We start from the raw sequence: 27,427 nt of genomic DNA, 5'->3' as shown, positions 1-27,427 counted from the left end.
AACCCCATACCGTTGGACTCAGCCCATCTATCCAGCCTGTCCAGGTCCCTCTGCAGAGCCCTCCTACCCTCCAGCAGATCCACACTCCCCCCATGATCTGTTCCATAACCTTGCTGTGCACTGAGGTCAGGCTGACAGGTCTGTAGTTTCTCAGATCCTCCTTCTGGCCCTTCTCGTGGATGAGTGTCACATTGCCCAAATTCCAGTCATCTGGGACCTCCCCAGTGAGCCAGGACTGATTATAAATGATGGAGGGAGGCTTGGTGAGCTCTTCTGCCAGCTCTCTTATCACCCTAGGATAGATCCCATCTGCTCCCATAGACCTGTGAGCATCTAAGTGGCTTAGCAGGTCACTCACTGCTTCCTCCTGGCTTACGGGGGAGCTATTCAGCTCCCCGTCCCTTTCTACCAGCTCAGCTGTCCTGGGGATGATCTGTCTTATTGTTGAAAATTGAGGCAAAGAAGGTGTTAAGCACCTCAGCCTTTTCCTCGCCTAACTATATTTCCCCCCACCCTCCATCCTCCTTGCCCCTCCTTCTGCTATTAAAGTATTTATAAAAGCACTTTTTATTATCCTTTACAGAAGTGGCCAGATTAAGTTCTAATTGAGCTTTTGCCTTTCTAATTTTCTTTCTACATGATTTAACAACATGCTTAAACACTTCCTGACTTGCCTGCCCCTTTTTCCAAAGGTGACACACCCTCCTTTTTCTCTGAATTCCTGCAAAAACTCCCTGCCCAGCCAGGCCAGTCATCTTCCCTGCCAGCTCATCTTTTGGCACATAGGGACAGCCTGGTCCTGTGCCTTCAAGATTTCTTTGTTGAAGTATGTCCATCCTTCCTGGACCCCTTTGTTTTTAAAGGCTGTTTCCCAAGGTACTCTCTGAATCAGCATCCTGAATAGGCTGAAGTACAGGGTAGAGACAGGTGTCTTTTGCACTGTCCTCTGGTACTAACACGAGGCTCAGACACTCCCTGCAGCCAGTGACCTGGACAGTTTCATGCTTCTTGGGGAGTTCTGTCTGGGTCACCACACTCCTGCTAGCAGCAGCAGCAATGGCTTTTGAGCATTTGTAAACCATTGAGGATCTAGTCAAATTGGGAGGGAAAAATAACAAAAAAACCCCACCACAGCCACATCTAACACATAACCCACCACCAGGAGCTGGGAGGGTGGCTGTGCCCTTCCTGCTCAAAGTGCTGTGCCAATGCCCTTGTTCGTTGAGCTCTGGGTCACTCACACTCCCTAGAGCTGTTTAAATCACCCACAAATGGTCCTGGGAACACCCCTTGCTCGCCTGATTGGCTGCCAAGAGCTGCCCGGTTAGGGCTGTGCTCTTATACTCTTTCACTCAGCATATCTAAAATGTCAGCATAACCATACCTTAGCAGACAAACATATGTATTTCATCTGAGTACATGCATACTTCCACGAGAAACCTGAAATCTGCAGAGAGAAACCCAATCCTGCGGTCATTACTCAGGCTGAAGGCAGCAGGCACTTTGACACAGTGAGGATCATGGGATTGTTACAGGAACAGGGCTGGAATCTGCTTTTTAAACACAGACCTTCCACACTTGTCATCACTAAATACAAAAGTAGCTTTTGCATCCAAAACTGTAACACATTATATGAACTAAACCATTTGTCTAAGAGGCCTTTCTCAGAAATGAAATTAAGAGGAGTCTGAACTATCTGAAAATGCAATAAATTGAATGACTGTGCCTCCAGTCTGGGAGGGGTGGTTTTACCCAAAATTGGTCTGCTCTGTGCAGAGAAAGTCAAAAAGCCTCGAAGTATCCCAGAGGCCAAGTTCTGCACAGCTAACTAAACCAGTGATGGTTTCTCTGCAGAACAGGACTAACACACACTGAGGGCAGCAGCTATGCAGCCCTGTGCTGCAGTGTCACACCCCCCTTTCTCTCCATGAATGGAGCCGCTCCCCCAGGCCACACGCTGGCTCTTGCTGCTCTGTGCACACGAGTAGCCCCTGGGGGCTGGCACCCTCAGCTCCAGCCTCCCCCAGGCCCCCTCCCACCCTGCCCTGTCCCAGTCTGCCATGGGCATAGGCGTGGATCTCACCAGCACACAGGCAGGATAGTGTGGATCACCTCAGCCAGGCCACTGCAACATGCCCTGAGTATTAGAGCACATTTTCCATTCAGAACTGTGGAACAGGATATTGTGCTAAACATCCCATCTTCAAATACCCACCTAGCAGGTAAGTGACTGATACGGCAGAAACCTTCATTAGAAGCACCACGCATAGATGATGTCCTGTGCTGATGGCAGCATGCCCAGCCCATCCCTGTCAAATAGGCTCATTGTCTTCACCCTGAGCAAGACAAGCCACATGTGGGGCCAGCAGGGACTAGATTATCCTTTTTCAGATGCGCATGGCAGATTGTTGAACTCTTGCACAAGGTATACAGACACTATTGCTGGGCCTTGTGGTTTCAGATTGCAGGGCAGAGCTCTGAACAGACAGTGAGAAATGGAGTGCCAAACCTGCTCTTCAATGCACGTGTCTTTATATCATCTATCCCCATGACTGTTTATTAGTGTTGCAAACTGCACGTCTATAACCTTAAAATAACCCCTGCCTCCAGCATGCCAATTGCAGAGGAAGATATTACACCTATAACTGCATCCATTAGTCTTTCAAGGCTTCCCTAAAATAACTGGGTTTATTTGGGAACTTAAATGGAAAGAAGCATAGGTATGTAGCCCAGAACATATTTACACCATCGCTTCTGTGCACTGAGTTGGTCTAATTCTGTTTCCTTCTTCATTCCTGACCACAGATTTTCAAGTCCTTTGCATCAGATCCAGAGCCTGTGCTTTTGCCCAGATATTACCTCACATCTAAAACAACAGAAAGAGGGTCATAAACAGACAAATCCTGCACCACTGTGACCCACAGGCTCTCAGCATAGGAGGATAGCGCTTCAGGTGACCCTGGAAAAAGTGAGAGTTCTTCTGTCTGCTGGACCAAGCTAGAAGGAGCCTCCTGGCCTTAATGTGCACCTGGCACAAACCCTGATAAATACACTTTGTGGGAGCAGCTGATCTCAACTGATCTGAAATGAATTATGAACTTTCTGTTGTCAGAAACTGTATAACTACTCTCTGAAAGTGAGGCAGAAGGAATGACTTGCCTCATGCCCTGTGACAAAGTGAGAGATGTTGCAGCCAATGAAACAGCAAAGATGCACTTGCAGAGCAGGCTGCACTACACTAACAACTCTCGGTATCAAAATGCAGTGGGCAAAAACAAGTCCATTTGCCAAACCAAACTGGTGCAAACATACTTGGTTCTTAATTTTCATTTATAGTAAAAATACAGTCTCTACAAACCCTAAGAAAAGACAGCAGAGCTAGAAAGAAGGGATGCTCCTGCTGCACTGAGCAGAACTTCTTTAGTGATATGAACTGCAGAGAAAGCAGGATCCAGAATATAGGTAGTGTGATTTTTTAAGACTGACCCTGAAAATAAATTCTATTTCTCTTACATACCTATTTTAAAACATATTTTTTCTACTTAAATAAAAGTGTTACTGGATTTGAGGTCTTAATTATATAATTAGTAACAACAGCAAATTAAAATGAATTAATCCCGTTCTAATTTATTTTGCTTGCAGTGTTAAATAAGTACACAAAACACAATTAAGTAATTTTAAGTCCTCTCTTTAAATCCTAATCATAAATTGCTAAGTCTAGATAAAATCAAAACAAAACAAAGGGTTTTTTTATTTTGTATGAGCTGAGAAAGGTGTAGAGTGCACGGTCCCCACTGATTCCAAGGTAAATTCTTCCACTGCTTCTTAGGACTTCTGGCTAGGAACCTGCTCAGTAATTTCAGGACTGTGCAAAGATGATTACACAAGATATACTACTTAGAATAATTAGTGCAAGAAAGCTTTAACTACAACGTACAATATACAGAAAGACATTAGCCTAAGGATGGGGAAGGTCTGACATTTGCTAAAAAAAGAGAAAGACAGAAATGTTCTGTTGACCTGACACCTCCCTTGTGTTTGGTGTTGACACTTCTGCAAGGCACCTCACCCCCAGGCAGTCTACTTTGTTCATTTTTAAGCACCCACATGGAACCCAGACTTACATCTCTATCTAAGGCATTGCACATGCCCAGGCAGCAATCAGACACGGGGCCCACAAATCCCATTTGAGGGTCAAAGCACTCACTCGGAAGACACCAGCCAAAGCCAGACGTGAGCACTGCTGTGACCAGAGCAGCAGCTGTGCTGTGGGGCCGGGGCTGGTGCCCAGCACAGCGGCAGAGAGAGGCTCTGACCGTGCAGGGGGGCCGGGACTGCACCGCGCGTGGACACACAGGAGGGACACGCTGAGCTGCCCACAGTGTGACAGCACCAGAGGGCTGAGCTTCGGCACATTTCTTCCCATCACACACCATATCATGTGAACGTGACAACTAGAGGTCCAGGAGTTATTAATCCCTTTTAGGTCTTCCAAATTAGCCCACCTTCACACACACGCAGACACTATAACTCCCTGCCCACTGATGTATATGTTCCACCTGTACCCATTGAGAGTCATCACATAAGTCCTGGCCTAGAAGTCGTAACCCTGCCACAAAGCAGAAAAGAAACATAACAGGAAGCCCATGATTTGCTGGATGGTCTAGATGCTCTCCCACCACCTTAATGCAGTTCATGAGTCTCTCATCTCCTTTTTCTACAAGTGGTGTCCAGACTTCTCTCTCTGCATGGGCGGACGAGCCTCTACCAGAAGGCAAATGTGAACTTGCACTGCCAGGCTGCTTCTGGAGCTTGACTGGAGCCAGAGCCTGAGGCTGCATGCAGCACAAACAAGAAGTCAAAGAAAGGGGGTCTGCCACATAGCTGTTGATCTTCAGCCAGTCTGACACCAGAGAAAAAGCGTTGCTCCCCTGGAATGCACCAAAGATATTAGCCACAATGTTAGCCACAAATTCTCCAGATGGCAAACAACAGCATAAATGAAATATTGCAGAGAGAGCTCTTACCTACTACCAGGGCAGCAGGCAGTGAGAAAGGTACCTTGTCTGTCAGTTTGGCAAGCATATCAGTGAACTATGTCCTGTCAAAAAGTGTCATCAGAACAGACCAGTCACCATCTTACTGCAGGGATGAGTCCTAGCTAGTGCCTTTGCCTGCTGTACAAGACTCATTTGTGGTTAGACAGGCACTGCACATTTGATAATTTCATGTCTCTGATGCACCAATAAACATTCTGAACCTACATTCATTTTCATTTGATATAGGAAGGGGTCTGTTTTACCAACACCTTCCTTGGTCTTTAGATGTAAAAGCTGTCTGGTCAGACACCATTCTTCTTGCATATCTCATCTAGTCATACGTATGATAACTGAATAGCACACTTAAAGCTTCTAGCTCTGAATAGAATCCATATGTTATCCTCTTGTCCCCCTGCAGAGATTTAGCTGTCTGAAATACTTGCTATGGGATTCCCATACTTGCTATGCATATCCTATTTTACACCAATATTCAGACATGAAGCAGCATCATGGGAACACAGGGTGTGATCAACCATCAGTACGAAAATCCCCCAGAACACTGGTATGAACTGCAGATACACCAAGTGGAATGCAGTGAAGGTGGGATTAACGTAATTTCCATTTCTGAACTCTCTATGATTTTGTCTCACAAGAAAGTGCAGATTCCCACAGTAGAAACATAACAAAAATTACTGCAGTGTATATAAGCAGGAAATAAGGCAGAGAGGGGCCCTGTCTCCCACTCTGCTTGAAGCCACATAGAAGGCAAAACGAGACAGACTCTGATGACCTCACAGCTGCTGCTGTGGCAGGCTCAAGGCAGGCAGGCATTCAGAAGGTTGTCTTTCCATTTGCCAAAATCCTGGGCTCTAGCCCAAGAGGGCTCCACACATTGTGAGCCTTTCAGTGAGCAGGACAGGGAAGTGCAAGGGCTGCATTTTTATGGTGCTCTGGCTCAGCAAGCCAAGCATGGGACCACTGCATACTTTGTTTTGTAAACCTGCCTCTCAAAGCCATCAGGGGCTGATTGATGAGGATGTGAACATTTGGATATTTATAACAGAGAGGTAGAATAGTGCCAGTATTATAGTCTGTATAACTCTGATGGCAAGTCAGTGCTTTGCTGAATTCTAAGTTTTCTTTCATCCATCAGACCTTCTCTCCCAGAGAGTTAGAGAAATAATTCTTCTCTTGCTCAAGCACCGACATTCAGATAGTACCAAGGAATAGCAAAACATTAAATGATGAAGTGCTTCTTTATGTAAGGCTTTTTCCAGGTAATCAGCCAGAGCTGACTCATCTTTCAGTGTTTGTACATATTAAAACAAGCAGTTGCCTTTAAAACCTCCAGTGATTCCCTCTGTCACTCTCTTCTCCTTCTGCAATCTCAACCTGAAGCAATGAACAGAATATTATCTTAGATCACCAGTAAAAAAATTCATTTTCTGTCAGACTTTTGTTGTGCAGTACAAAAGGTACTGAGAGTTCATACTGAGAGCATGGAGGCACCTGGGCCCCACAAAAGGGATGAGTAGTTTTGCGTAGAGCAGTGAGGTGAACAAGATTGCTCCTATATGTGCAACCAGGAAATTTAATATGCTCCTCAAGTAATCAGCCTCTTCTGTTACTTTTTTATTTCTTTTTTTAACATGGGCCTAGTGAAATATTTCCTTGCTGTCCTTCAAAAGCAAAGACATGATAGCTGCTGATGGCAGCAACACTGGATCCAGATGTCCAACAATTATAACTAAGGTACCACAGAAAAATGATTTTTCCTAAAGCCACCATGTGCTCACAGATGCATTTTAAATCCTGACCAGCGTGTTTTCCTGTGTGAACAGGTTAGTTAAACTCAGAAAACAGCTCAAAACGAGCAGGTTAACGAAGAGAGTTGTGTTAAACTTAACATGACATTTCTCCCATCTTTCCCCTGCCCAGAAGCACTGGACTGCTTTCAAACATTAAACTCAAAAAAAAAAAAAAAAAAAAAAAAAAATAAAATATGTCTGGGCAGAAACACATGCTGTTCAGGCACTTCATTCTCCTCCAGAGCAACATCACTCTGGCACCAGGTAAAATTCTCCCAGATAGTTTTGTGAGTGTCAGTCAAGAGTTAATGTAACCGTATCAGTGTAAAAATTATAAACACCAAGAGAGGAATAAGATTTCTTGTTTCTACTTAAAACACTGCAGTAAACACCTGCAGCCTCTGCACTTTCCAAAGAAATGTATTTTATTTCAGAGCATTACAGTAGCACTTTGTACACGCCAGTCATGAAACTGTAAATCTTGATTTACTTGTAGCCGCATGCAAACATTTCAGCAATTGTAACCTGTGGGCAGCAAACCGGGATCTTGTTTCTGGAGGCTCACTGTGTTTTTCAGACCTGGTATGAATGAATCACCTTTTTTCATGAGCTCCCTTCCCAATTTGCTCACTTACTAAACAAAACATCTCTAGCTAGTTAGTCCCAAATGCACTCGGTTTTTAACAGACATTTTCATTTTCATACACACACTGAACACTTTATCAACATGTAAAGTCATAAATTAGCTGGGAAGATTTTGAAAGTTGAATCTGCCCTTGAACTCACATTGCCAAGAACAGTCAGTCATACTGATACGCCGAAAGAAGGTGCACTGAGGGTGCAGTGAGGTGCTCGTTGTAACATGCTCTGCGCAGTGTCACTGTCGTAAAACAACCAAAGCCGTTCATATCGCTGTGGAACAGCCCAAATTTCCAACAGTGGCCCGTGTTTAGGGAGACAGTAACATTCAAGTATCAGGGGTAGCAAACCACCTCGATTCCCCGTTTTTACCAAGCTAAGCACCACTTGAGGAGAAGTCCCTTGAACTCGTCTGCAACTAGGCTCTGAAAAATTGAAATCCAGCGACTTAGAAATCCCTGGATAAGTGTAAAGCAAAAGCAAAGCACATTTCAAAGGTTGTGGCACGCTCAGTGCACGGTGTTTGCGTGAGGGGAGAAGACGTAGGACTGCATCCTGCAACCGGCTTAGCAGCGCACAGCCCTGGACGCGAGAAAGAGGCGGGATTTGATCCCGAGGTAGAAAATACTATTTTTCTCTGAAAAGCATTTGCCGTTCTGTGAGGAGGGGAGCTGTAGTTCCTCACAAGCGGTGACTGCCTGGGCCCCCACGGCGGGCTGTGTCCGGCCCTTGGAGCAGGGCTCACACCCGGGAGAGTACCGTGGAGCCCGAGGCAGCCTCCTCCGAGGGGACCCGCAGCCGGTGGCGCTGCTGGGCTGCCACTCGCCTTTGCCCTATGCGGGGCAATCGCCAGTGCGGCCAGGAACAGGCTGCAGCCCCGGCTCTGCCCCCGCGGCTGCCCGCCCGTTCGGCCCGGACCAGGCGCCCGTCGAGCCGTTCCCGGGGCCACGGAGGGTCCCGGGCCGACCCGGCCCATCCCGCCCGGCACCGCCGCCGGCCACTCTCTGTCGTCGGCCGCTGTCGCGCCTCAAGCCGCCCCCTCTTCTATGCGTCGTTTCCCGCAACCTCCGTCCTTCCAGCGCTGCGGCCCCGGCAGCGATCGCGGCCCGCGGGGCCGGAGCAGGCTTGTACGAGAGCCGAGGCGGGACCGGAGCGGGGCCCTGTGAGCCCCGGGGAGTGGGCGGTGTGTGCCGCTCACGGTGCCGGGAGGAGCGCACGCCCAGCCCCGCGGACACGGTGTCCGCGCCGCTGCCGGGTGGGACCCCGAACCCACCGAGAACGGGCTCCGCGGGGGAGCCGGGAGGATAGAGGGTTCTCATAATATACCTGCCCGGGTCCCGGCGCAGCACCCCCTGCTAAGGGCCGCGCTGCGTCCTGTGGAGCGAGCTGCGGGGAGCCACCGGTGCGCCCGGCCGTCGGTGGCACCGACCCCAACCAGGCCCGGCCCGGGCGGAGCAGGGATCGGAGCAGCTGGATAGCCCACTGGGCTCAGAGATCACTCCCGGGGAAGCCCTCCTGCCGCCGCACTCCGGTGTTTTGCGAAGCCCGTCCAGGGCGGGAGTTCCGGCAGTGCCCCCAACCCGCTCGCGGGGTCCCTTGTCCACATCGACGGTGGGCGAAGGAGCTGAAAACCTTCCGAGCCTACTGCGACCCCGCGGCCCCCCGACTCCCCCGGCACAGGCGGTCCCGGGTCTCCTGTCAGAGAGTGTTTATTCATCGCATAAACAGAAGCGAAAGGAATCAGGTGGGCAGATCCAATAGCTCGGCGGAACCTTACGGGTCCTCCAGCACGGAGTTACCGTGCTCACCGAAACCAGGACATCCTTACAACGTTGTGACTGTATTTATAAACAACTCGCCATGGTTTCCAGCTTGGCTTTGCCTTCCATTAAGGCAAATGCTCTTTTACATAATACGATCACTGTTCTAATTTCCTCTGTCCCCAGCACTTTCCCTGAGTGACAGCGTGACATAATTAGCAGACGCCTAAAAAGTCAACTTCTAGACGAAGTGTTCACCGCGATTTCAGGAACGCAGACATGCAACACTTGATTTGAACACATACGGGTTTCATCCAGATAACGTGTTCAGAGTACAGCGACCAAAAGGGGAAATAAGTAGATTTGAATAAATGAAGAAAAAAATATTGCAGTTACACACTGAGATGCCACAATTACTCCCTGCGCTTCCCCCCGCAGTGCAAGAACCAGCGCTGTAAAAAGATGCAGGGCTGCATCCCACTGACTCCTTTCTTGCCTTCTGTGCTCCCTGTCCCCTAGGTTTTCTTTCTGAAGGGAAGAAATAATTAAAAACAAAAAGAAAAAAAAACACGAACAAAAAAAAACCAAAACAAACAAAAGACTAAAAAAGAACCAACAAAATGCATCAAGTTCTGGGTGTTGGTACAGGAACCACTGGCTCAGGAATCCAGTTAAGAAAGAGAAATTTTGCCCTTAGACTGATCTCGTCGCTCAAGATTAAGCAACACAGAGCTCCACACTGGAAAAGCCGTGAACAAAAGCCGCATGTCTGTAGCTCTGGAAGATCCTGGACCCACAAACCGGAGACAGACAGCCTGGCCCAAGGAAAGTGCATTGTTTTCCATTGATTTGGAAAACAAATAATTGGTAAGAGACTAGATTCGTTTGGTTTTCGTTAAACCAGCTCAGGACCAAGAATCCAGGGCTAGTCCAAACTCTGCAACTTTTCCCAGTGGCTGGAGCCACTGGGGATGCAAACTCAAGAGAGAGCAAGCCTGAGGACACTGATTCGGTTCCTTCTTCCCCAGCCCACACAGGCCCCACAGCCCAAGACAACGGCGATCTACAGATGGAAAATCTGTGGATACTTGCAGGTGTGCAGACACCAAGTAGTGTAAGGAGATGACTGAGACAAGACAGGAGGTCTTGCGAGAAAGTGAACCTCGTCCCGTACGGGTGCGGGGCTTCCCTCTCCCAGCCGTCCCTCCCTCCTGCTCTCTCCTGCTAGCAGATGGGGGGGGGAGGGAGGGAGTGTGAGCGGGCGCGGGGCAGTGTGCTGCGGGAATCGCGCATCCCCGCTGTCCCCACGGCCCTGCGAGGTCCCGCAGCGCCGCGCCCGCCCCGCCGCGTCCCGCGGGCAGCGCGGAGGGACCCGCCGGGCGGGCGCTAGGATGCGCCGCGCGAGCACCGACCGCGCCGTGCCCGGCGGGACCGGCCGGGAGTGGGCGCCCGGCTCACCGCGGCCCTGGTCTCGGTGCCCGTTTATCACAAGCTGACCACAGTGGCAGTATTAATGTCTCACAGGACTTGTTTTAGCGGGAGAACAGACTCCAGAGAGAAGCACCCAGCCACATGCACTTGCGTTCGGTGCAGTCTCTGGTGGAGTCCGTATGCCAACACTCTCTCGTTAAAACAGCCCTAATTCTCCGCGTTCAGTATTTTCGTCGTGCTGTGTGCACCGTCAAACATTTAAAAGATCTCTCCTGTGTGTGAGTGGCGAGCGCTCCCACCCACACATATCCTTGGCTTTACTGTTGAGAGGGAGGTATTGGAACCAGACGCAGTCCCTGTCGGAGGGTCCCGCTGGAGTCTCTCGCTCCGCTCTCGGCCTCGGCAGGACCAGACCGGGGCCACCCTGCCCGTCCCTCGGCAGGTTCCTCTTCCGGGACTGCGATGACTCCCCGCGGGGTCCTACCCGGCGCCCCAAAAGGGGGCACGTCCCTTCGATGTGCATGGAGACGGCAGCGGGAGAGCAGGGATCGCAGAGTCGGGAATTCCCTAAAGACTGCGTGTCCGCCTGTTTACATCTCCTCAGAAAACGATGCAGGAAATATTCACTAAAATATCGAGGGCGTGTAATTTAAGCGATGAAGTTTAGATTGGTCTTCGGAGAGATGGGTGATATAAGTGCACGGGCGAAGCACGGGTGAATCCTGGATAAGTAAGCCCATGCACTTTCCACGTCCACCTTGTAGACGTTATCGCGTTTCTTCTCGGAAATAACGCCTCTCCTTAATTAGCTCGGCAAAACCGCTAGCCTCTCGCGAAGCCCCTCCGGCCATAGCAATAACCCGGCTCTGCTGCCGGACTGTTCTCTGGACGCGTTTTCCTCTCGACTCCTCGCACCTCCCGCGCCCCGGGGCCGCTGACCCAGCCTGCGCAGCCCTTGGGGAGGCCCCAGGTGAGCCCCGACAAGCACCGCACCCCCGCAGCGCGTCCCACTGCCCCGCCTCCGCGGAGACCCTCGCACTGTGCGGGGCTGCCCCGGAACCTGGGGGCGGGCGAGGAGACCGGGGCGGCCAGTGGAGCCGCACCCGCTCGTCTCCTGGTGAAGCCGGCGCCGGACACGGTACAAAACACGGAGATTTCCCGCACACTGCTTTTCCTCCAACACCGCAGTATGAATTACCGCTGCTCGTAATCTCACGATCGTCGCGGGGCACAATGCGGAGACTGACTTTGTAGGCTCCTACCGCAGTATTTCCAGAGAGAAAAGGTACACAGGAAGGGAGTTATTTCATAGAAATCTAACCCTCAGCTCTCCGCGGAGCGCACACCAACCTCGTGAATTAACTCGTTGACGGCACAGGAAAACGACCGACAAGCAATAACTTCGACTCTGCTCCCGGCCGTGCCCGTCCCGCCGCGCCCGGGCTCACCACGGGCTCTCATCACGGTGGCCCGGCTCCTCCACGATGCATCCCTCGGAGCCCCCCGTCAGGTGCTCATTTTCTGTCGTGCCGTCCGCGACAGACGATAGCGGTGCTGTCGTGCCTCTCTCATTCACGGACGGGGAGATCCGCGCGGAGGGCAGGATGGGAGCCCGGTGGGATCCGCGCTGGAGCGGCTCCGAGCCGAGCGCTCCGCCCCGCCGCGACCCGCGGGGCCGCCTAAGCACTCGGCTGGTGGCGCCCCGACCAGCCCCGCCGCGGACGGGGAGCAGAGCCCGAGCGGGAACCCCGCTGCGTGGGGGCCCCAGAACGCGCCGCGAGGGGCGGATACCGGGCGCTCTGCGGGGCCGCAGCCCATCGCCTGCGGAGCGGGTGGTCGGGCCGGGCCTGGGGGCCGCGGGACCCGACCCCGCGAGTCCGCTCGACCGGGTCCGAGCTGAGGATTGCGCGAGCAGCCCCGGGCCATCCGGGGAGACGCCCGAAAACCGGCTCGGGGCCAGCATGGGGGCGGGCCGGGGCCGGGCCGGGACTCCCAGGGGCCGGCGGTGTCCATATTCCCCGCCGCCACTCGGGGCTCCGGTCGCTGCGCCGAGCGTCGGTCGCCGTCCACTAAGCCACGTCGCGGCCAGAACAAACTCCAGAGCCCTACTTGCCTCGCTGAGGTAGCGGTGTCGGGGACAGCGGGAGCGAATGTCTGTGAGATTCTGCCAGGGTTCGATCGGTTAAAAGCGCTGGACAAACGAGTGATTGACGGGACATCCTGGCATTACCGTGACTCGGCACAGCTGCTCGTTCACTTATGGTCCTGCAGGATCGAGCCCGGGGATTTCAAACAACGATCATCTTTTTTAGAGGGAGAAAAATAGGGGACTTCTCCTTTCACACAGCTCCTCAAAAGGAGAATTCCCTTTTATCAAGCCCATCGTGTTTGTAAACGTACGGGCAATTCTCTCAGTTCGCTTTACCGAGACTCAACGACGCGTTTCTGCATCCATGGTCAGGCGGGGCTGAAACAAAGAGGTAAGGGGGAAGATGGAAACATAACGATAAGTTTAATTAAAAGCAGCTTGCTTGTTAAATACGTGCCGAGGAGCAGACAGCCGGTTATTTACCTCATTTGTGATGGACAAGCTGCTGCTTTATTCTCCTCTAATGCCCGAGAACTGCATCAGTGTTTGGTGTGAGGGAATACTGCGGACAAGATTTGTGATCGTGGAGAACGGGTGCCGTAACTCACGGCCGCTCACGGAGAAACGCGGGCTAGTTCTGCAGGTAGTGGGGGCAGCCAGCCTCCGCACCCTCTGTTCGGGATGCCACCGGGACGCTGGTGTTAATCTGCAACACCTGTGGGAGCTCAGAGCTGGAGAAACGCTTCGGCGGCTCAGGTGCTTCTATTTTAGCTTAATGAGAAAGGTTTTATCACGGGATCTCGGAGGCATTAGTAGGAGGACAAGTAGTGAGGTGGGTGTAGGAGTTGGGAGTGTGAGCTACAGGAATTCACCTGGGCTTTGCGATTTGGGAGTGTGGAAAAATCGTTCCTGTCATATGGACTCTCGCTTTCCGCCGTATTTATCTTCTTCGCTCATAGGGAAACGTAATTGGAACCTGTGTTTAGACTGGGGCGGCGGGGGGAAGCTGTGGTAAATGATGAAGACGAACGGGGGGATTCTCGGGGTTTTTTTTGTTGCTGTTTTTTGTTGTTGATGATGTTGGGGGGGTTCTCCCCCCGCACTAAACCCGCGCGGGCTCGCTGGTGGTGATAACGGCCCCGACGCGCTGGAAGGCGGGTTCTGCGCAGGAGGTGAGGCCAGCGGGGCAGGTCCACCCACTTGAAAACAAAACTTTTTTCCTGCAGGCGCTGAGAGCAGAGATCGGCGCGGGGTCCCCGGAGCCGGCTCGCCGCCCACCGGGGGCTGGTATGCGGTAGGGCAGGGCCATGTATTGGAAGAGCGACCCGATGTTCGTCTGCAGGCTGGAGGACAAGGACCTGCCCGCGCTCGGCGGCACGGCGGAGAAGGTGCGGGCGGGGGGCGGCGCGGTGCGGTTGGTGGGTCTGGCGGCCCCGGGCGCGGCGCTCCCGCCGGGCCCCGCGGACACCGCGGTGGCGGGGCCCGCAGGTGCCGGTGGGCCGGGCCGGGCGGTGAGGGGTTCCCGGGCGGGGCCCGGCGTTGATCGCGGTCTCCACGCGCTCCCGCAGGCCAGCCCCGCAGCGGCTGACGAGGACTCCTGCTCTTCCTCTGCCGTACTGTCGCCCTCCTCCTCGCCGCGGTCCATGGCCTCGGGCTCGGGCTGCGCCACTGGCAAGTGCGTGTGCAGCAGCTGCGGCCTGGAGATCGTGGACAAGTATCTGCTCAAGGTAAGGGCGCCCGACCCGGAGCCCCCCGCGGCCGGCGCCTCTCCCCTCCGCCGGGCCCGGCGCTCGGGCTGCCGGGGGGAGCCTCCTGGGGCCGCCTCGGCGAACCGGGCCCGGCGGGCTCCGAGGGTACAGCTCCCCGGGCCGGGCCATCGCTGCGGCTCAGCCCTCCGCTCTCGGGACACGGGAGCGGTACCGCGGAGCCGCAGCGCGCTCGTTCGCAGGATTCGGGCCAGAGAGGGAGCCCGAGCTGCCGTCGGTGTTTCAGGTGACGCTCCCGGTGCTGAGATGTGTTTGGAGCGCCGGGAGAAGCGGGGACGGGAACGAGCGGTCCCGACCGCGGTGACTCCCGTGCGCTCTCGGTCAGACGGCGGTGGCGCGATCTGTGTGTCTACTAAAGTAGATCTAGGGGACGTCATGAATCTCAAAGCCAAAAATGCCTCTTGAGAAATGTGTAAATAAATTATTCCTGTAAAAGGTAGTCAAGTAGTATTTGTGAAGAAAACGAGCTGTGTGCGTGCAAAGCAGCTCTCCTTCCCTAGCAGTCAGGACCGAAAAGTCCATTTAAAATCAAACAAAACCAAGTGAGTTTAAACATAAAGTATTACGGGGGGGGGGGGGGGGGGGCTTGCGGGGGGGGGGACGTTAGGAGGGTGTGTGTCTGTGCTATTTGCCTTCTGTTTTAGAGCTGTTAAAATTATTCTAGGTCGGACTTTTGTCTCCTTTCCTTTCAAAAGTGAGATTATACGATCGTAGCAGAGTCACTTGATTCCATCAGCCTTAAACAAAGTCGTTGTATATTTGCCAGGTGACAGTCGGTGACACCACTGGAAGCATCTCGGTGGTGTTACTAGATCATTCACTTAGCTCTTGGTTGGGGTGGGGACGTTCAAGGAAAATGTGTGCTGGGCTGGCGCTCACTTAAAGCGGGGTCACTGCAGGAGCTGCCACGCACTCATGGTCCGGGTGATCTGGTCCACCGTGCAATCACCTTGGGCTGGCACAGAATGGGAGGCTGGATGGATAGCAGAGCTGACTCGAACTCTGTTCCAGCCCGGTTCCCGTTACCTTCTGTGACGCTTTGGCAGCCTGTTTATCGTTTGCTGATCACCTTTGCCTCCTTTCTGAAAAGCTGGGATAACGGGACTTGGAGCAAAAGGCTTCTAAATGATTTAGCCTTGAGTTTCAATTAGCTGTTACTGCTTCCTGTGTAGGCAGAGGGGAATCCGTGCTGGTATGCTGCTGTGTCCAGCTGCAGCATGGCTTCCAACTTCAGCCCTGTCAATTAACAAACAAGTAGGAACACAGACAAGTAACATTAAATGAGTTAACAGTGGATGGCAGCTGTTAGTGTCCTGCTCTGTAGAAGAGCATTGGTTGGGCTCCAAAGAAGAGGCAGGGACATGGGCTCTCTGAGGCTGGGTTGTCAGCTCAGGCTCTGCAGAGCTGCACGGGCTCCTCTTGCCTGTGCTGGGGCTTAGTGTGGGTCTGGGGAGGCCTAGGGAGCCTTGGCATGGCAGAACTGGCTGAGGGGCAGGCTCAGTCTGGCCCGGCGCTGCCCCCCTGCTCTGTGGCCCTTCTAAGAGATAGTTGGGAGAGTGGGTTCGGTGACAGCTGCTATCAACAGTTTCATATTATATTGTGGTGTAAATTTGTCAGCTTACGGGAAGGTGGCTGCCAACAAGGATAATAGTTGGGAAAGCATTGGGCAACTGCAAACCGCAATGTTACAGCCTGAAGAATGACTGAGTGATTCCAGCATGACTGTTGGAGTTGATGCCTCACTTTCTCTTGTGGTTTGTTTGGCAGAGCTCTGAAAAAAAGGCATATTCTGTGTTATTTAAAATCTGCTTTGCTATAGGTAATACATGGGCTGTTTAGTATGAGATGAGAAATCGGCTCAGGAGAAAAAAAATTATAACATCTAAACCTTATCATTGCTTGGTTTACAGGATTTCTCCTATGCAGCATGGGATTATCCAGAGGGTTCTTACTTAATTTGTATGGTCGCTAAGAGTCTTAGGTTGTCAAATTATTTATTTAGGTGATGTGCAATGTCTGGGCAACAAAGAGTTCCCTTTATAGGAAAGCAGAAATTAAGATAATTGTTCTCCATTTATTTGCCCCAAAATTGTATGTGAGTTTTCACAAATGCTGGTTTCTGCTGCATTCCACTAATGTATTTAGTTTTGCTAGGGATATATTAAAGATGTGTTGAAATTGCTATTAAAACAAGTGCTGCTGTTTTGAAACTCACACTCCTTTCATCAGCTTTGTTTTAACAGAAATCTGGTAAATGAAGGTGGTGTTCATGGTGTGTTTCTATTTGATGGATTTTCTCCCTCCTGCCCCCTTCAATATTCACATCTTAAAATTTCAGATCACTTTGCAAAGTTTAGTTTTTCTTAGGCAGGACGTTTTACGGACTGGGAAATAAAAGTATGTAATTTAGCTGCTTTTGCAAGTTCATGTAAGGCCAGAACTTGCTCTGTTACTCTAATGCTATGAGAACAGAACTGGGCACAAAATATCTACGTGGAACTTGAATCTCTTGCTTCCTCTTCTGATGCTTTTAATTACAAAACCATGAAAGCTTATTCTGAAGATCTGCATCAAATTAGTTAACCCTTAATATGCACGCAGTTCTTTAGGAAAAATGTTTTGCATTCAGGATCATTTTTCTGTGAATCATGGTACATATAACTTTTGACCTTGTCTGGAGAAAAAAAAAGGGGTTGTAACTATAAAATATAATATTGGAAGCACAAGCATTGAGGGGTATTTTTCTGTTGGGTTTTTGCAGGTAAACGACCTCTGCTGGCACGTACGCTGCCTCTCGTGCAGCGTTTGCAGAACGTCCCTGGGAAGGCACACCAGCTGCTACATCAAAGATAAAGATATCTTCTGCAAACTGGATTATTTCAGGTATATAATTCAGGAACATAATTTATCAGATAACTTGTTACACTTGCTTGTTACTCTTCACTTAAGCCACAACTGAAATGCACTTGAGGCTCTTTCTTTTTTATTTGCTAGGTTTATTTTCATTGGTTTAAACTCTGACTTTTCTTGTGGAGGGACTTGGGGAGCCTCAAGTCTGTGTGATGTAACAGCCTGCTAAGTCTCCCCTCTGCCCCTCCACTCTTGTGCACAGCTGCTGCATTTGTACCATCACTTCTGTATGCACGGGGGAAAAAAGTCAGAGTCCCTGCCACAGTACAAGTGTATCATATGTGCAAAGAATCATCCTTGGCTGAGAATGCAAGGTAGAGTTCAGATGATCTGCTTGGAGAAGTGCTTCTCTGGTATGGGACTTAAGGCATCACATGGAGCTGCAAAATCAAGCCAGGATAAATCCTGCGATCTTTAAAAGAATCTTTCAGCAGTTATACCTTTCTGTGATCAATTTGCTTTAGAATGTGAAGCATTAAGGGCTAATTCTGTAAGGAAGAATATTATTTACTTGGGTTGGCAATGTAAGTACTCAGGATGCAAAGTCTTTGATATATAAAGTAGCAAAAATTGTTGCTGTTAATTTTGATGTGATTGCTAGTACTTCACGAGTTTGATTGCAAGACCAAACTATTTATGGGATTCTCACCTGTGCCATGAATAGATTACATCCAGCTAGTCAGGTTTGACGCTGAAAGAGAGGAGGGGGGCAAACTGAATGCTGTGAGCTTCTGGAAACACTAAGTTTTGTGGGACTTGAAAAAAGAACTTGAATCTGCAAAGATTTTCAAGACAAATTCTTATCTAAATAATCAACATATCTGGGTGACTAGTTTCCTCTTCAAAGAGAAATATTCTTCTCTAATAATGTAAATACTTGCAGATATTTGAATTTATTTAGAAATCATAATGTGATGTTAATTGAGGAAATAACTATGAAATACAGGTTTTCTCCCTTCTGCTGAAGGTGCTGAATGATTAGTGAAGGATGATGTAGCTAAATATAATAATTCAGACTACCCCTAGAGTGGTGTAAATACATTTGAATAACTGGGAGAATTTTGAACACAGTCAGCTGTTTCCCTCTCTCGGCAATTTTTAAGAGTAATTATCTTTGTAAAAAGGAAAGATGAAGAGCTGTGACTTCACGTAGCAGTTAAAATGCTTCAGTTTTGCTTTTTGCCTTATGAAAATACTAACCTCTGTATTTCGTTAGTGGTCTTGTCTTAAGCAGTCCCTGTGCTCAGCTGGGGTCTCGGCTGCGCTGCCACACCACGGTCACCCCGGCTTTGCTCGGGGCGGTCACGTCTGGCTTCACCCCGGTTGCCGTTCTCGTTGCAGGCGCTACGGCACCCGTTGCTCCCGCTGCGGGAGGCACATCCACTCCACCGACTGGGTCCGGCGGGCCAAAGGAAACGTGTACCACCTGGCGTGCTTTGCATGCTTCTCCTGCAAAAGGCAGCTTTCAACCGGAGAGGAGTTTGCTTTGGTTGAAGAGAAAGTCCTTTGTAGAGTACATTACGACTGCATGTTGGACAATCTGAAAAGAGAAGTTGAAAATGGTAACGTAGTGCTTTTGTTAAGAACTATGTTTGTGGTTCAGTTTTCATTAAATTGTTGGGGTTTACTTCATCTTCCTTATTTAGGGGTAATTGCCTGGCTTTAGTAAGACTGGAAGCACAGGTTCTTGAATTAAAATAATGTGCAAATTATTTCATGTTCTAATTTTTTTTTGAGTTTGTATAACTTGTTTTCTATCCTAAGGAAAAGAAAGCAGCAGTATATCTTGTTGATAAAATATCACGCTAGATTTATTTCTTCTCTCACTTGAAAGGGAGTCATTTGGGGTATAATCTGTAATGATGCCAGACCAATTTAACTTTGAATAGAATATGGCTTTTTGAAGTTGAAATTCAGCTGACCAAGTGCTGTTGGTTATTGTTGGAGAACAGTCTGACTTATGAATAACATCACTGTGAATGTGTCGTGGCAGTATTGTTTTCTTTTTAATGTTTCAGGTAATGGGATTAGTGTGGAAGGAGCATTACTAACAGAACAAGATGTTAATCATCCAAAACCAGCAAAAAGAGCTCGGACCAGCTTCACAGCAGACCAACTCCAGGTAGAGGCAGTGCTAAAAACTTGTGTAGCTCAGGTTTATGCAGGACGTAGGTGCTGAACCAATAGGAAGTTGGATGCATAGGGAAAGAAACTTTAAAGCTTGAATGCTTTAAACTATTTCATAAACTATCAAGACACAGCATGTTTCTGGAATTGTTTGTTAGCTTCAGCAGTTTAATATGAAATAGTACTCTGCAAGCTTTTTATTTCCCTGGGGGCAGACAGTAATTCTGCAGAGTGGAAACAAAAAGGTTATTCTATTTAGATTGCTCAGTGAAACCTATTTAATCAGCAATTTACATCACTAAACATAATAAAGACAAAATATTTTTAGAATTACGTAATGTGAAAAATTGTACTAAAGATGGGTACTGTATGTGACTTCAAAACATTAATAGGATGAAAGTTGCAATTTTGTTGTAATGACTGCATCTGCTCTGCTTTCAAGGCTTCTTGTCTTGTTGCTGCCTTGTCAAGAGTTAGCTCTGGACTATCTCAAGAGGAATTATTTTGCCCTCTGGATCACACTTCACTTAAATTAGCTTTCTAGGGAAAAACATCAGGACTAGGGCCAGCTTACAATGAAGGGGGTGATAGTGAGACCAGATTTAGGGATTTCAACCTGCATGAGAAGGAAGCTGTGGCTTTCTGCCTAATCCTAGCTATACATCCCTGCTTTCACTTTATATCAGGTTTTTGAATTTCTGTTGACAGTGTGAGTTCTGTTTTGTTGACCTGTCCTCCTCTTTTTTGTGGTGAAAACAGTTGAGAAAAAACTAATGCTGAGGAGTAATAACGTGGGGTGCTAAAGCAGTGCTGTATAATGGGACATGGGGCTGTTCAAAGTTTGGTTTTCTATTTCAGTAGTGACTAGAGACAGAAGGTAGTGGTAACACAAAAGACTCATTTTAGTAATAATCCAACAGATGCACAGGGAAGGCTTGGACATTGACCTTGAACTTCTACAAAAGGGGACTTTCTTTTCTGGCAGTATCTGAAAGGGAGGATAGGCCCAGCCATTGGGGCAGGAACTGTATTCAGGGCTTCTTCCCAGCTGCTGTCATTTAGGTGGATTTTAACATACTTCAGCAGGTGTTTGAAATCTTAGGGCTCCATCTTATTTAATGACACTTTCTATCTGCTTGTTGCACCTTTGTGCCTATCTTTGAGGCTGGTATAAGTTTGAATAAGAGAAGATCATAGGGATAAGTGACTGTCAGAGTGGCAGCATGTTACTGCACACCTCACCAAGTACTTGTACAAAAGGGTGTCCATGCATGTTGATGTTTATGTTCTATAGCACATTCCACTACCTAAAGGGGCTCCAAGAGAGCTGGAGCGGCACTTTGGACAAGGGCATGGAATGACAGGACAAGGGGCTTCCCACTGCCAGAGGGCAGAGTTAGATGGGGTATTGGGAAGGAATTCTTCCCTGTGTGAGGGTGGTGAGGCCCTGGCACAAGTTGCCCAGAGCAGCTGTGGCTGCCCCATCCCTGGAAGTATCCAAGGCCAGGTTGGATGGGGCTTGGAACAATCAGGTCTAGTGGAAGACATCCCTGCTCATGGCACTGGGTGGAACTGGATAGTCCCTCCCAGCCTAAGCCATTTTGTGATTCTGTGAAACAGCAGAAAAGTAAATAGTTTCTGAATGTGGAGAGCAGAAGTCTGAATCTTCAAAGATGAAGCCAGGCAAAATTTGCAGGGTCAAATCAAGGGTCAAAAATCCAAAAATGAGAAACTAATGCTCTTGAAATTGCTGAAGATATCCTGCAGAAATCCATGAAGCCTTACGTCCATAAACTGGGCAAATCCCTAAAGCCTCTGAAAATGTTCAAGATGCAGGCCAAGTTGACATCTACTTACTCAAAAAAGTGTAATTCATATCCTAATGACAAGTGCTGACTTCAGTTTTCTGTAAAAAGATGAGTGGAACCAAATCATTGCAAAGGGGAGATCAGCCAAGGTGGAGTCCCCTCTGTTCCTTGTGTTGGTTAAAGGCAAAGAAAGCACAAAGTGCTTCCCAGCTCCTGCATCCTCTGCAAAGATAAAAAGAAAGTCAAGTTGTTCCATCTAATACAAGGTGCAGATACTGATTAACAAGTTCAGGGTGGTGGATCATGGCTCGTCCAGTCCTTATGCTGTGATCTGCTGCTATAGGCTTTTCTTTATTGAGTGTATTTTAATCATTTTGCAGTGAATTTTCTCATATAATTCTTTTATTGTATTCTTACAGAGCACCTCCTCCAATCAGAATCTGTTTTTTTCATTTCTGGTGAATGTCACAGCTCAGTTAAGCACAGTAAGAGTTTGTATTTTGGCTTTGGGGGATTTTTTTCCCCTTAACGTATTGGGGGCTGTCTGGAGAGACCTAGTGATTACAACAGTTTCCTGAAGACAGACAAGGAGTAGGACTATGGTCTGAGAGGAATCTAATGCTGCTTTCAACACAAATGATCCTGCAATCTCTTACCTTGCCTTTTCAGGTTATGCAAGCACAGTTTGCTCAGGACAACAATCCAGATGCACAAACGCTTCAGAAACTGGCAGAAAGAACAGGCTTGAGCAGGCGTGTTATACAGGTAACAGTGTGAAGTTACTTGATTAACAAAGTCTGGTACTCATCCACTGGAAATGCTTAATGACAGTTTTCTCCATGTAGTTATTCTGGCACGGAAAAAGATCTGATCTGGCAATTATAACATCAGACAACATCCTTAATCAGGAATAGGTCTAGAACAAGCATGGTAATTTGGAAAACTCACTGTATTCCTCTCGTGCTTTGTGTGGAGTATTAACAGTCTTCTGTGAAGAAACTTCTCAGCTTAAATAGTATAGAAATTGGCACTAAGTTATTCCAAATAGAAATTTCTGACTGTAATAGTCTGTTCTTAAGACCTACACTCTTTTTGAAAATGTCTTGTGGTATGACATGTTAGGAGCAAGTGACTATCTAGTCATCTGTTCTAGAGAGCAGAGTTAAAATATATACCCATGCCATCCAAAACTGAAACACAGACTTGGAATCTTTGCTTGAAGATGTCTCTCAGCAAACATTATATGGATGCTTTTTTATACGTAAATATGATTTTTAATAGATATTATATATATATGTTAATATAAATACAAATAGGTTTGGAGTTCCCTTGGCTCATTCTAGCCTGGAAGACTGACAGTGTGTTTCTATAGAAATGAGATATCTGGCAGGTGGTTGTTGTGCTAATGTTGAATGCAATCTGTCAACATGATGTACCTTTCCCTGCTTTTCAGGTGTGGTTTCAAAATTGCAGAGCACGCCATAAGAAACATGTTAGTCCTAATCATTCATCTACTGCTCCTGTCACCGCAGTTCAGCCCTCCAGGCTGTCTTCACCCATGTTAGAAGAAATGGCATACTCTGCATACGTACCCCAGGATGGGACTATGCTGACTGCTCTGCACAGCTACATGGATGGTAGGTTTTAACAGCTTTGCTGTTTTTCTCCTAGTAAAATCATTATCAGCTGCAGCAAGAATGGTCTACCAAGTACTGATTAAAGAAACCTAATGGATTTTTAATTTTTAGTATTCTCTATAGAATATAGCAATACCGTACTTGCTATTTACACCTTATTGAGAAAGCAGTCGCTCTTCACTGTAAGAGCATGGCTGAAGATCTGGTATGAAAACCACTGCTTGTGCTTCCTCCAGGCTATTAAAACTATAATGAGAAATTAAACACTTATTTAAGCATCCACACCATGTATTTTAATAATACGTAATTTTAATGAAAACTGTTTACCACTTGCTCTCTGGCTCTTACCCCATGGACCGTAGAGATGCCCCAACCAGCAACTTCTTTGAGAGCTTTGCCTTCCCTCACAGTAACACACAATGCGGGGGGGGAGAGCCTGGTGGTCAAAAGTGCTTTAGTCATTGTGTCTTAAGACCCAGCAAGTCAACAGCTTTGGCCCCTATCTGTGGTTAGGAGGGACTGTGAAGATTTTGGAAGAATCAGTCTGAGCTGCATGTGTGGCCTGAGCTGTTTTTCTCCAAAGCAGTGGTGTAAGGTGGGCTGTGGGTGGAGGAATGAGGATGCTGGGCTAGGGGAAACAGAGCATGCAACAGGGGTGGGACAGTGAGCTGTCACTCCCCAGTGGGATTTACTAGCTTATAATCTTTTTCTACTCTGATGAAATTGACTGGTAATGTTTGTTTTTGTAGCTCATTCACCTACAGCTCTTGGACTCCAGCCTTTGCTACCCCATTCAATGACACAACTGCCACTAAGTCACACCTAATTCCTTTCTGTCAGGGATATAAGCTATTAAAGATGTAACCTTAAGTCATAGTGTATTGAAAATATCATTGGAAAGACATTAATGTTAACTTTTTATTTAACACCTAAAGCATTTTCAAGATAACTTTTGCTGCCCAGGTATGTAAGTATATTTAGCCTGCAAGACACTTTTATGGATTCTGCATAAATAACTATTACATTGTTTACAAGCCTTATTAAACACCTTTTTGTATTGTCTGGAAGTAGTCCACTCTAGTTATGTGTGTGTTAATTTATTTGTCATCAAAAGAGCACTTTGCCTAAAAGAAAGGACTGACAATTGTGCAAAATGTTTACAATTCTTTGTGAAATTGTAGTCTATCATTAGTTTGTATCTGTAAGTTATTGCTAAAAGTATTACCTGTATTTGAGTTGTACACAAGCCTATATGTTAAAGCTTATTTCTGTGAGTTTACAAAAATAAATTTTGGTTGCAAATATTTTCAAAAAGAACTGAATAAAGTTTCTGCTGTAGCATGCCAAGCAAAAATGTTGCTGTGTTTATGGCTAAACTGTGATCATTTGTCAAGCGTTTAACTTGAATCTTCAATTTTAAGAGAAGGTCCCTGTTATACTGAGGAACATTACACCAAGGTCCTTCAGGAGGATTCATATATATTTCAGTTGATAGTAGAAATGCTTTAATGGTCTTGAAACACCCCAAATAGGTGGTACACAAGTGGGTATATGCAAAGCAGTGCTGCTGCTGAGGATGTACAGTTGTGGGGAAAAGGAAATGGGAGATGAATAGGACAGATTTTAAACTGTGACTTAAGTTGGCAAGTGGAGAACCTGAAGTCACATCTGCTTTAAATTTTTAATCTTTCCTACTTTAGCTTCTGTTCAGTGGTTTTATCTTGTGCTTTTGTTAAGCAGGATGATAAATAAGATGCAATACTTAAACAGAGTCTGCTTTTTAAAAGTAAAACCTAGTTCAGCTTTTTAACTCACCTGCATATGAAGAGGGACTGGAATTCAGTCAAATGCACCACAGTCTCTACTCTGTTTAAAGCTGCTAATGTGCTAAGACTTTGTTGCAGAGCATGTTTTGATTCACTGATTTGATGCACAAAGGCTACCATAAATTCAACTGATTTTGTCTTCACAGACTAGTTTCCTTCTAGGACTTAAGACAGGTAGATCCCATTTGCACATTTAAACTTTATTTGCATCAGAAGGAAATCATACTTTTGAAGCTGTGTATATGTGTCCATATCCCTTTCTCTCCCAGCTATGCATTAGTGTCTACTCTGAAATTCCTTAACTGTGCTGGTCAAACCATTTCACTGTGAAAACATAGTGCTTTCTGATGATGACTTTTGAGAGCATAACTTTAATGGCAAGCTCTGAATTATTCAAATTCATTAAATTAAAATCCTAACACTGTTTCAAGTGCTACTCACGGATGTCTGAGCTAATCGAAGTAGCAGAAGCAATCTCCTTGCACTGGCACAGTGTTTTGTCAAGGCTTATATTATCCTGCCTTTCCTCCTCTCCCTTCTCCCCCCACCCCTTAAAACACTCAAGATGGGCTGTGGTGGAGCTTAAATGACTGTACATTTTATTCTAGCATATGTAACATTTTATTCTAGAGTATGTTACTTCTTAGCGAGAGACTCCAGGTGGAATACTGAATTCAGGATGTTGTTTCCAGTACCTAAGCTAGCTCCATAGATCACCATGCTACAAAACTGCATGCACAGCAGTAGATAAACGGGTTTGTGCTCATTTGTTGTGTCTGATAGGCAAGTAGGACAGCCTTACTGCTGAAGTTTTACCAGTTAAATGCTAAATAATGCTAATTTAGATGTTAACATAACTTGGTAATTTAAAATGCAACTTAGCTTGCATTGAGTTCCTTTAAGGAAAAGTAGTTATTCACTTCAATTTGAAGAGCCGAGTAGCTTCAGGTTGCCTGAAACAAAAGTAAGTCTAAGCTTATTTGTGAAACACGTCCTTCTGTTCAGTTTCAAAGTCAGAACAGGATTAAAGTACATGGGAGTAATTTTCCTATTTCCCTATGAAAGTAGGAAGCAGGATAATTTGTCTTTTGCTACTGTCGAGTGCTTGTGCAGCTATTTATAAGAGTGGCTGGGAAAATGAAGAGTTGAAAATAGGAAGCTCCAGCGGAGAATCTGGGTGTTGGGTCTCCCTTTGCCACTGCCAGAGCCGTCTGCAGCTGGTGTTGGGCTGACAGTCTGTGGAAAACTGGGGACAGTTTTAGTCAGCTGTGTTCAGCTGAGGCTGCTGCTGCAGCCTGACTTCGAATGCTTGTTTGACAAGTCTGAATGTCTTTCTCTCCTGGAGCCTTCCTCTCTGCTTCCTGCTGTGTAAAAGAGTAACTTGGATAATGATAGGATGAGGAAATTCACGGGCTCTTTTTGCAGAAAGGGAATGCTTCAAAAACATCATAATGATATATCTCTGTGTGTGTGTGTGCGCGCACAGGTGGGGTTTTTTTCTGTTTTCATTTGGTTTATGCTTTAAGGTGTACTTACTTCATATGTTACTTATTGCTGTGAAGTCCTTAAGTTAAAAGAAAGAACAATGAAGTAAGCGTTTCTCTTTTGCTTGAAACAGCTGACCAGGTGAAGTGTGATGTAAGACATTTGAGCTTCAGTATTTATTCATTACCAGGATTAGCAGCACAGGTGGAGCAACTAAAGTCAAATGTTTGGCTCCCAGTCCATTGTTTGCCTAACAGTGCTCATCTTTTCTCTTCTACTCCTGCTAATTTCTTTTTTCCCCCCACACAAATAAGCCCACAGCAATTCAACAGTACTTTTGGGAAAACACCTCACAACTTCTTTTCTGCCTGCAAATTGCACATTCCTCTGTTTACACAGTGCTCCCTGGACTTCTTCCCCACTCCTCTCATGAAGAGCTTTTCCCTTTTGGGCACACCTGTGACAATGCATCAGCTCTCTTTCAAGTACTGCTGTCACATGGGTTGGTTTGTTTGTTTGGGGTGGGTTTGTTTGGGTTGGTTTGGATTTTTTTAAAACCCTGCCACACCTCAACAGGAACTAATCCCCTCCCCTATATAAGAATGATATAAGACCTGCCATCACAAACTGCACCAATATTATTTCCCAAGTTGATCTCATGGGAGAAAGATGTCTCCTGCTCCAAGCCTCCTAAAAACAAAGGTTATTACTGAAATATGAGAAACTTGTAACAGTATACCAGTATATAAAAAAGTTACATATTTTCTTATTTTAAAATGAAGCCATTGCATTTGAAAGATAGCTACTCCATTAAAAAAAAATCAGTCAAGGAAGCATTTTATTTTTGTTTAATGTAAGCTAACAGGTCATCCAAGAAAGTTAATCATAAAAATATCATTTAAATAGGACACAAACTGTAATATGCTGAATGCAGGAATCACTGGAAGCTGCCTTTTTCACCATTTTCAGAAATAATCAGCAGAAATACTGGCATTCCTAAAATATGGATACAGGTATTTAGCCAAAATACGATTTTAAGACAAAAAAACTGTATATCTAATGTTATGCATAGATAAATCCATAAAAATGTTACCTTTCAACA

General features: G+C 47.2%; 1 protein-coding gene across 2 annotated transcripts; it reads left to right on the top strand.

Annotated features, from left to right (window-relative positions):
- The first annotated feature begins 10,772 nt into the window (after positions 1-10,772).
- LHX8 (LIM homeobox 8) lies at positions 10,773-24,368 on the top strand. 2 transcript variants are annotated; one of them, XM_039379332.1, is made up of 9 exons: positions 10,773-12,187; positions 13,993-14,154; positions 14,335-14,493; positions 17,294-17,415; positions 18,784-19,004; positions 19,461-19,564; positions 22,047-22,142; positions 22,831-23,014; positions 23,764-24,368. In XM_039379332.1, the coding sequence occupies exons 2-9, from the start codon at positions 14,074-14,076 to the stop codon at positions 23,838-23,840; spliced, it is 1,044 nt and encodes a 347-aa protein (XP_039235266.1). In that variant the 5' UTR covers positions 10,773-12,187; positions 13,993-14,073; the 3' UTR covers positions 23,841-24,368. The 2 variants fall into 2 exon arrangements, with proteins under 2 accessions (XP_039235266.1, XP_027575748.1); XM_027719947.2 differs by lacking the exon at positions 10,773-12,187 and adding an exon at positions 12,469-13,157.
- The last annotated feature ends 3,059 nt before the right edge of the window (positions 24,369-27,427 follow it).

Source organism: Pipra filicauda, unplaced genomic scaffold (assembly GCF_003945595.2).
Source record: "Pipra filicauda isolate LSUMZ 115617 unplaced genomic scaffold, ASM394559v2 scaffold164_size1636381_pilon, whole genome shotgun sequence".
Classification (NCBI taxonomy): Eukaryota; Metazoa; Chordata; class Aves; order Passeriformes; family Pipridae; genus Pipra; species Pipra filicauda.
This window is presented reverse-complemented; position numbering and strand designations above follow the sequence as displayed.